The sequence below is a fragment of the Triticum aestivum genome, chromosome 4D (genome assembly GCF_018294505.1).
Source record: "Triticum aestivum cultivar Chinese Spring chromosome 4D, IWGSC CS RefSeq v2.1, whole genome shotgun sequence".
In the NCBI taxonomy this organism is placed as follows: Eukaryota; Viridiplantae; Streptophyta; class Magnoliopsida; order Poales; family Poaceae; genus Triticum; species Triticum aestivum.
Genome location: NC_057805.1, coordinates 420,946,524 through 420,957,168, shown reverse-complemented (window position 1 = coordinate 420,957,168; position 10,645 = coordinate 420,946,524). Strand labels below are relative to the sequence as shown.

General features: G+C 49.7%; 1 protein-coding gene and 1 long non-coding RNA gene across 2 annotated transcripts; one reads left to right on the top strand and one right to left on the bottom strand.

Moving 5' to 3' along the window:
* Positions 1-3,850: 3,850 nt before the first annotated feature.
* Positions 3,851-5,092, bottom strand: LOC123100170 (uncharacterized). Its single transcript, XM_044522137.1, has 2 exons — positions 4,209-5,092; positions 3,851-4,101 (listed from the first exon to the last, which is right to left on the bottom strand). The coding sequence occupies exons 1-2, from the start codon at positions 5,080-5,082 to the stop codon at positions 4,055-4,057; spliced, it is 921 nt and encodes a 306-aa protein (XP_044378072.1). The 5' UTR covers positions 5,083-5,092; the 3' UTR covers positions 3,851-4,054.
* A 449-nt stretch (positions 5,093-5,541) lies between these two features.
* Positions 5,542-9,397, top strand: LOC123098305 (uncharacterized). The gene is made up of 2 exons (XR_006447710.1): positions 5,542-6,287; positions 7,745-9,397. It is a non-coding gene; the product is annotated as an uncharacterized lncRNA (long non-coding RNA).
* The last annotated feature ends 1,248 nt before the right edge of the window (positions 9,398-10,645 follow it).

The following is a 10,645-nucleotide window of genomic DNA, read 5'->3' as shown; positions in this document are numbered from 1 at the left end:
ACTCACCTCTCCCAGATCCACTCCCCTCTCTCCATCCGCTCGCTCCTCGCCTCTCCCCTTCGTTCCCCATCGCCACCGAGCGCCATCGCCGCCGAGCAGCGCGCTGCACCGCGGCCACCGACGCCCATTCCTCCCTCCGAGGTGTCCAGGAGGTCCGCGGTGGACTGCTTCTTCATCCTCGTCACCGGATCGATCCCGAGGAGCGCCACCGTCGTCGCTTGCATCTTCTTCCCCAACTGCTGCCACCGCTACGCCGCCGTTCGATCCGCCTCGAATCTGCAGCTACTAAACCCCCGAGGGCCACCGTGCGTGCCGCAAGGTGAGCCCCTCTTCCCCTTCCATCGCTCCCCTGGCCTCTTGCGCTCCCGTAGCCACCGCGTCCGCCAGGGCCGAGCTCAGCTCCGCCGCATAGCTCGCCGCCGTCGCCATGGGCATCGTCACGCTTGCCCGAGCACTCGAGAGTGCTCAGGCCACCTCGCTGCGTCCGCCCGTGCCGCTAGGTCCCTTCCCCGTAGCCTCTAGCGCCGAGCGCGCGTTTGCCCGAACTCCGGCGACCACCGCGGTGCGCGCCGCCATCGTTTTAGTGCGTTTCCGGCCAGGCCACCACCGTTGTTCGACGCGCGCTGCTCCGCTCGTTCGAACGCGCCCTCGCGCGCGCGAAACGGTTGCCCGTAGGCGAAATCCGACGAGGTCCGAGGCCCTCCACCGTGTTTGGCATCACCGGCAACGTGCCGCCGACCGCCGCTGACATGGCACACCTGGGGCCGCCCCTGGGTCACTGCCGGCGGGCCCCGCGGGCCCCGTTGACTGGGTTGACCCAGTCAACGTGCTGACTGGGCGTCTCTGTGACGCTGACATGCGGGCCCCGCCGCTTAATCTTCTAATTAAACGTTTTATTAATTAAAACTAATTAGTTTAGTTAATTAGTCCATGACAGGCGGGACCTACCTGCTAAATAACTCTGTTTAGTTAGTTTTAAAACTCTGTTAACTCTCTGTCTATGACATGTGGGCCCGCTGGACCCACATGTCAGTTTTGACCTGCTCAGCGAGTCTGTTGACTGCTGACATCATCCCCACTCAATGCAGACATCATAATTCCTTTTCTGTTAATATTAATAATTCCAGAATATTGTTTAAACTTTGAAAATTCATAGTAATTAAACCGTAACTCCGATGAAAATGTTTTCTACATGAAAGTTGCTCAGAAAAATCCAACGAATCCGGATACGCGGTCCGTTCATCTGTAACATGCCCCTAGCATGCTGAACATGGAATATTCCCCCTCCGGTCATCTGTTTGATACAGGTCCGGAACCGGGAATGCATTCCCGGTTGAATTCCCCCTTCACCTTTATCGTGTAGCCATACGTTAGGTCACATCTGGCACATCTTATTGCCATGTTATGCTTTGTGGTGCTATGTTTGCTTTATATTTACTGTTTCTTCCCCCTCTTCTCTCCGGTAGACCCCCGAGACCGATGCTGCCCCTATGATCGACTACGTCACCGACGACCCCTCCTTGCCAGAGCAACCAGGCAAGCCCCCCCTTGATCACCAGATATCGCCTATTCTTCTCTATACAGCTTGCATTAGAGTAGGGTAGCATGTTACTGCTTTCGGTTAATCCTATTCTGCTGCATAGCCTGTCATTGTTGCTACAGTTGTTACCCTTACCTACTATCCTACTGCTTAGTATAGGATGCTAGTGTTCCATCAGTGGCCCTACACTCTTGTCCGTCTGCCATGCTATACTACTGGGCCGTGATCACTTCGGGAGGTGATCACGGGTATATACTATATACTTTATATACATGACACATGTGGTGACTAAAGTCGGGTCAGCTCGTTGAGTACCCGCAAGTGATTCTGATGAGGGGGCTGAAAGGACAGGTGGCTCCATCCCGGTAGAGGTGGGCCTGGGTTCCTAACGGCCCCCGACTGTTACTTTGTGGCGGAGCGACAGGGCAGGTTGAGACCACCTAGGAGAGAGGTGGGCCTGGCCCTGGTCGGTGTTCGCGGATACTTAACACGCTTAGCGAGATCTTGGTATTTGATCTGAGTCTGGCCATTTGGTCTATACGCACTGACCAACTACGCGGGAACAGTTATGGGCACTCGACGTCGTGGTATCAGCCGAAGCTCTTTTTGACGTCAGCGACTAAGTGGCGCGCGCCGCATTGGACCGTAAGCTCACGCTTGTATTAAGGGGGCTAGGTCTGCTTCCGGCCGCGTACGGAACGTGCAGGTGTGCAATGGGCGATGGGCCCAGACCCCTGCGCGCATAGGGTTTAGACCGGCGTGCTGAGCTCTCTGTTGAGCCTAGGTGGGGCTGCGACGTGTTGATCTTCCGAGGCCGGGCATGACCTAGGAAAGTGTGTCCGGCCAAATGGGATCGAGCGTGTTGGGAAATGTGGTGCACCCCTGCAGGGAAGTTTATCTATTCGAATAGTTGTGTCCCTCGGTAAAAGGACGACCCAGAGTTGTACCTTGACCTTATGACAACTAGAACCGGATACTTAATAAAACACACCCTTCCAAGTGCCAGATACAACCCGGTGATCGCTCTCTAATAGGGCGACGAGGAGGGGATCGCCGGGTAGGATTATGCTATGCGATGCTACTTGGTGAACTTACCATCTACTCTCTTCTACATGCTGCAAGATGGAGGTGGCCAGAAGCGTAGTCTTCGACAGGATTAGCTATCCCCCTCTTATTCTGGCATTCTGTAGTTCAGTCCACCGATATGGCCCTTTACACATATACCCATGCATATGTAGTGTAGCTCCTTGCTTGCGAGTACTTTGGATGAGTACTCACGGTTGCTTTTCTCCATCTTTTCCCCTTTCTATACCTGGTTGTCGCAACCAGATGCTGGAGTCCAGGAGCTAGAGATCCCGAGGATGATTCTACGTGGAGTTCGGCTTCGAGGAGTAGTTAGGAGGTCCCAGGCAGGAGGCCTTGCCTTTTCGATCGTTGCTACTTTTGTGCTAGCCTTCTTAAGACAATCTTGTTTAACTTATGTCTGTACTCAGATATTATTGCTTCCGCTGACTCTTGTGTTTTCGAGCTTATGTATTCGAGCCTTCGAGGCCCCTGGCTTGTAATATAAAGCTTGTTTTATTTTAATTTGTGTCTAGAGTTGTGTTGTGATATCTTCCCGTGAGTCCTCGATCTTGATCGTACACATTTGCGTGTATGATTAGTGTACGGTCAAATCGGGGGCGTCACAATTGAATATTGGGCTAATATGCCAGTCTCCTGCAAGAACTTCGCAAAAGGTCCAGGGACTTGGCCATATGGAGTGTGCCGACCATACTACTCTCCCCCATGGTCGGACCTTGCTATCTTTATTCTTTTATCATGCTGATTTTCAACTTCAGCTTTGAATATTTTAAATTTATCCAACGCTTCCGATCTTTCTTTGATTGGATAAATATAACCATAGCGAGAGTAATCATCTATGAATGTTATGAACGAGTCATATCCATCCACACTTTTCACCGGAAATGGTCCACAAATGTCAGTGTGGATGATTTCTAGTGTGCTTGTGCTATGGATTGCACCTTTTTTATTTGTTTTATATAGTTTCCTTTAATGCAATCTATGCATTGTTCTATGTCTGAGAATTCTAGCGGAGGAAGAATTTCACTTTTGACTAATCTTTCTATTCTCCCCTTCGAAATATGGCCCAAGCGACAGTGCCATAATTTCGATGAGTCGAATGTTCTCTTTCTTTTCTTTTGTTCTTTATTCGACGCGGAAACATGTTCATTCACATTGCATACAGAATGCACTTTTTCATGAAGTGATAACAAATAAAGCTCATCGTGTAGTAAAGCATCACCCACATAAGCATTATTATACCATATGGCACACTTGCCATGTCCAAAATAACAGTCATAATTATCTTTGTCCAAACATGAAACGCTAATTAAGTTTCTATTACATGAAGGAACATAAAGAATATCTCTAAGTAGAAGCTTGAATCCATCAGCTAACTCCAAGGAGATGTCGCCGACAGCTTCAACTTCCGCTTGAATTCCATTTGCTACTTCAATTCCTCTTTCTCTTCTTAGCGTAGTCCGGGTCGAATGGAATCCCTGTAAACAATTTGCAACATGAACAGTTGCTCCTGAGTCAATCCACCAAGTAGATTTCGAAAACTGTGTGTACAAGGATTCATTAACTAAGGAAACAATGTTGTTACCTTGCTTTGCCATTAAGGACTTCAGCCAAATAGGGCAGTCTTTCTTGTAATGCCCGGTCTTCTTAAAGTGGACACAAGTGTCTTTGTCCACTGGGAAAGGCTGTTGCTGACGCTGATGCTGATAGGGAGCTTTTCCTTGTGACTTTGAAGGACAACTTTTGTTGTTTTGATTGTAATTCTTTTTCTTGTGACCCTTCACATAGTTGAGTGAACCACCATGTGAGGCTTTGAGTTTGTCCTCTTCTTGGACACACATTGCTATTCTCTTTTCAATGTCCCATGTTCCAGGTGACATATTGTAGTTTACAACAAAAGTTTCAAACTCCTTTGGCAGTGAAGCCATGACCAGGTGGACCAGGAGCTTTGGTTTGATCTCCAGATCCTCATCCATGGGCTTTAGCTTTGCTGTCATATTGCTCATCCTGAGGATGTGCTCTCTTATTCCATGACTACCACCTGTGTAGCGTTCTGTCACCAGTTGCTCTAACACCTGGGTGGCATATATCTTTGAAGAGCCAGTGAACTGGCTCTTTATCTTTGTAAGCAACTCCCCTGCGGAAGTGCACTCTGCAATGGAGCCCACAATGGTGCTCACAATTGTATTCTTTATAAATGCCATGCACTTTTTCTTTGCATTGACCCACTTTTGGTTTTCCATGATGTATGACATCTCCAAAGGAGCATAATCCCCCCTCTTTTTAGCCCACGCAACATCATCATCAGTGGCCTCTCTTACTAGCTCTGTAGGTCTGACCGGCTGTGGTTCATCCACAACCCAGTCCAGGTCAGCAAGGACAAATGCCAGGTCAACTCTCTTCCTCCACTCAGTGTGATTGTCACCTCTGAGTGTCGGAACATCTTTTAGGCAACTCATCAAGTGAAAGCCTCCTGAAATCACAATTTAAGTGACATATAACAATCATATGCATTAATCTAACGTTGGTCAAATTAAACATACAATTGTCTATGCAATTAAATCTATATTACCGTTGGGAAAAATATTATAAATAAATTCACCTTTAAATTTCAATAATAAAACATGATCATATATTAACAACGTTGGTCATAAAAATAACATAATCATATTCATTTTAATAATCACTTTAACACGCTCTTAAAAACATAATTCTATCTAAACTTTAATTTTCTTTGTAAAAGAGCACTATTAATTATTTACGCAGCGGAAAAACATGAATAAAAAATTCATGAACTTTTTACATTTTACAGAAACTTTTCTTTGCCTAAATAAAAATTCATGAACTTTATTATTTTCTTTATAAAATTCATGAACATTTATTTTCTGAAAATTTCCTGTTTTCAGAAACTTTTTCCGTTTACTTTTCTATCTTCTAAACAAAATTTTCGTTGGAAAAAATTTGTATAGAAAACACTATTTGAAATCTGCCAAAAACTGGACAAATAACAAAAAACTGTGCTCTGTAAAAAAAATAACACAGAAAACTGTGTTGGCCTTGCGCCGCTCTGGGCGGTCGACAGCGGCCCATTCCGTCGCGCCCGCGGCCCACAGCCCACTGGGCGAGCGCTGCTCTGCAGCCCGCTCGTCGCGGCCCACAGCCTGCTAGGCGAGCACCGTTCGGCCGCCCGAGCGCCTCAGCCGCACAGCCGGCCTCGGTCCAGCGCGGCTCGGCCGCCCAGGCCTCCACTTTCGGCCCAGAAGGCCCGGGGCGGGGTTAGGTTTTCAATCAGGAACGTCCGTCGCGATCCGACGGCTGCGCGCGCATCTCACATGAACGAAACCCCCCAGGGCCGCGCCGCTCGCAACCCTAGCGCCATTCAGCCCCCATCGCGCCTCTCTCTCGCCTGCTCCTCTCTCGCCCGCCCGCTCGGTTCAGGCTTATCGAGCCACGCCGGCGCAGCGAGCCAGGGCGGAGCGGCGAGCCAGGGAGGCAGCTCGACCAGCCAGCCCCTTCCCCTTCTCCTCCTCTCTCTGTTCCCGAGAGAGAGACAGAGAGACGCACCGGGGTTCCCCCTTTCCTTTCAGTGTGAGAGAGTGGAAGAGGAGCGCGGCAACTCTGCGCCGTGGCCATCCTCCTCGCCGGTCGCGCGTCCTCCCTGGCGGTGAGCGTTCCGCCGTCGAGGGATTTGGCCGCGGTGCTAACCCCCCTTTTTTCGTCTTTTTCTTTTCTTTTCCGGCGAGCAACGGTTTGCTCCGGTGGTTCTTCTTCCGGACGCCTCGGCTTGCCGATGCGCGTCCGAATCGAGAGGAACGGCGCGGCCTTGCGGCGGCGCGATTTCTTTGCCCTTTGCCCCTATTGTTCTTTTAGGGTTAGGGTTCATGGGGAAAACTTTTCTTTCTCTGTTTGTTCTTTGTACCGAAAATCTTAGCCTAGCATGGCTCTGAAACCATTTTTAGATCCTCTGGGTCGGATAGGCTAGAGACTCCCGGTAAACCTACCTTCTGCTGGTGCTGACGAGCTCGATCCAGCGCCGACCATGGTGATGACGGAGTGTGGGCGAGGTGGCGGCGGTGGAGCTTCCCGTCGGCCTAGCGCAAACCCTAGATCGGTAGGGAGTGTCGGTGGGGAGTGTGTCGCATGGTCAACCTCGTGATGCGTGCCCCGGCTCCCCACCTCTTTATATTGCGCTGGCGACAGGGGCCCACCAACCATGGTTTGGTTTGGCGCCCCGATCAGGGCGCGAGTCAGGGGCCCGTTCGACCTGTTAAGTTCGAACGGGAGAGAGATCAACCCAACAATATCAGCCATGAGCCCATGACTATGATGTACTAGACGCCATGAGCCAGATTGAACTCCTAACTGTGGTACCAATGCTCTTGCTTGGCACCACGAAAAGACGCGCACACTGTCTGCAGTGCGTACAAACTGGCCTCCAAGATCAGTTGGGTGGTATGCCAATGACATCACATAGTACACGGGCGGTGAAGAGATCGATATGGTATACAAGCTGGTAAGCTGTTGTACCTCCAAAGCCACTGATTGTCTGGCGACTAAAGAAAATGTTGAGTATCGTGATAATTTAGATAACATAGGATAGCGTAGGATTTTGTGTTGAGTGTTGAGTATCGTGCACCCGCAAAATAAAAAGTGTTGAGTATCATGACAATTTAGGTAGTATTTCCTTTGTCCCAAAATAAGTGACTCAACTGAAGTTAGTACAAAGTTGAGTTACTTATTTTGGGACGGAGGAAGTATATGATAGCGTAGGATTTGTTCTACCATGCCTTCTACTTCAAGAGCGCCATGTACTCACTATATATACGTCTACGAGGCTTGAACAATAAATCATCCATTTCACCAATTCGTCTCTATTATTTCTAACATGGTATTAACCTAATTTTGATCTAAAAACCCTTGCCGCCGCCACTTACGCATGACGCCATCCTGGAGCGGTTGATCTCCACCGCCACCGGGGACCGCGTCGCCCGTACCTAGGGTTCGGCTATCGATCATGCTGACCAGCTGCCCTAGAAAGTCTTTATTCCCGATCATTTGATTTGGATTTCCTCTCTCTCACCAATTGTCTTGATCAGCAATTCTTTTTGGGTTTTGATCCAGATTGGTTTGCGCCCGCCGCCTTTCGTCATCCACGACTCGCCTCTACTCCATCGCCGACGACTCGCCTTCGCCCGGCTGCAACGCGTGCGCTGATGCGGTGGCCAGTCGCATCCTACACTAGCCCTTCATCGTGCGCGTGTGGATACCACGTGGCGTGGACACCGCTAGCTTCTGCCCACCAGGCCACCTGGATCCACACCGCTGCGAAGCATGCATCCTGTGCAGGTCTTGATTGCAAGTGTTCTTTTTTTTTAGGGGATGCTTGCACGTGTTCATCACGTACGGATGTACTTGTCTGCATGGCATGCGTTTCTGTACGGCTGAGTGGTGTTGGCTCGTCCGGCTACGCGAACATACGCAGCTCCTGTCTCATGGCCGTGGGATCCTCCTGCCACGTCTAGCTGTGCGGACACACGTCGCGGGTGTTTCATCGTCGGCTCGCGTCTTTTTCATCTCGCTCGCTGCGTCTTTGGTCTGATCAGTCTGTGTGCAGTTTCACGGTCTTCCATGAAAACCGTCTTAGTACAACGCGCCTGATTGAGCAACGGGCTACAGCTGTCTAGTTCTTTCGGACCGCAGCATCGTCGTTTCACGAATTTTCCCCGCAGCTGCATCCGCTGCGTCATCCTTTGGGCCATAGTGCCGAGGCCCATGGTCCACCACCGTTCTAAGGCCGTCTGTTGTAAGATGTCTCCATAGCTGCACCGACCCTCGCGTTTTCGCTGTGTCGCCCCGTCGGGTTGTAGTGAGCGTGGCACACAGTCCCTGACGCCTCCTCATGGTTCTCCCGACGGTTGCACCGCCGCTGCGTCGTCCCTTCAGGCCATAGCGCCATGGCATGCGGTCAACGCCACCGCCCTGAGGTCTTCCCGCCTTCGCCCCAACCTCGTATTGCCGCTGTGTCGTACTTTCGGGCCGTACCGCCGCAACGCGTGGTCCACTCCGCCGTCCCCATGCGTCGACTTCTGTGTGACATACGCCGCGCCACCTTCCTAGGCACCGGAACGCCATCGTCCGCGCCGGTCTTCGTCACGCTGTCGGGTTCTTCCTCGCCTATTTCGAGCACCACCGCTCTTCTTCCTGATCCACGGCGAGTACCTTTATCCACCATAATTTTCAAGCAACGATTTCGGCGTCGGTCTTTCTTGCAGAATCTATGGGAACGATTTTCCGCGCCATTCTTTCTCTGAAATGCAGTATTTGTGGTTGTGAAGCTTGATGTGGGAACGAAAGTAAAACATGCCCGATGTGAGCACTGAGGAGATCCAGCGAGCCAGAGATGGACAACCCCGAAAAATGGCTGGGTGAAAATGAATGTTGATGGATCCTTCATCGTGTAGACGGGAATCGATCAACAGCTCTGGGGCGGTTGCACGCGACACTCAAGGACATGTAATCATCTCTGCAGGTTCCCTTGTCCTAGGATGCTCGAGTGCCGAGGAAGCGGAAGCAAGTGCAAGATGGAGTGGGCTCCAAATCCTGCTTTTCAGTACGGTGATTATCGAGTCAAACTGCGCAGCTGTACTAGATGACTTTAGCTCTGCGCACGTTAACAAGTCTAGATGGTGGTCGTTGTTTTCAGAGCCGTGCACTCTTATTAAGCAACAATTTGTTGAATGTGTCTTGCAGAAGATCTGCCGCGACAGAAACACAGTGGCTCACGAAGTTGCTAGCCATGGTTCCATGGTCTTTTTGTGCTGCTTGGGGCTGTTACGCATCGAGCTATGCATGTATACATGAACGAGTGTTATTTATCCGATGATAATATATGAAGGGTTTTCTGTAAAAGAACGGAGCATGTAGATGATTTTCTTTTTTGCCAGGGTCACATACTTGTTTTTTTTATCACAGTCACATGCATGATTGATAGTACCAAGAAAGTGCTAGTGGGAACTGCGCGGTTAGATTCTTTTTAGTGAAACCATCCCATTATGATTCGAGTTCTAGACTTAGCATTTATGGATGCATTTTCCTGCATTTATTTTAGTCTTTCCGACGATATCCGTTCAATGGGAAGAGATCTTTCCGTCGACTACGAGACGCCGTTGGTGGCTTCATAAATTTCAAGATGTGATCCCAGCTTGGTATCTCGGAGATGCTATAGGGATAGGGTGTGCATGTATGCATTAATAGGGATGACTGTATGTACGTGTATATCGGCATCTATGAGACTGTGATTGTATTGTGCTAAAAAGAAGTGCACGTGATTCCAATAGCCTCATCAAATGATGTGCAACAACAACGGCAAGGTTTCTACCAACAAGTATAATATTACCAAAGAGAAGTCGAGATGCATTCTTCTCAGGATTTTTTTAACGTTGACAATTTAATGATGGAGCAAACCTCCTGTTTAGAAATTTGCAGACCAAAAATTTGTTATCTCAAATTCAAATATGTTTCCATGCTGCCTATAAAAATTATTCGTTGTCATTAGGGTACATGTTTATTACATCCAAAGTATTATCCCCCCAGTTGATTGTCACTTAGTTCACGGGGCCGAAGGACATGAGGGTGCGCGTATTGCTCCTGACCTCCTCGACTAAAAATGCGTCGCATCTGATGGGTTTATTGTTGTTGTTCAATGCTTTGATGGCGAGGTGATATTCACTAGTAGGAAAAGGGGCTTTTATCCCGGTTGGTAAGGGCCTTTTGTCCCGGTTTTCGAACCGGGCCTAAAGGGTCGTTACTAAAGCCCTAACCCTTTAGTCCCGGTTCTTACACGAATCGGGACAGAAGGTCCTCCACGTGGCCGCCGCTGCCAGCCCAGGCAGGGGGGCCTTTGGTCCCGGTTGGTGCCATCAACCGGGACCAATAGGCAGGGCCTTTTGTCCCGGTTGGTGTTACCAACCGGGACCAATAGGCATCCACGCGTCAGCATTTCAGGGGCTGGGGTTTTTGTTT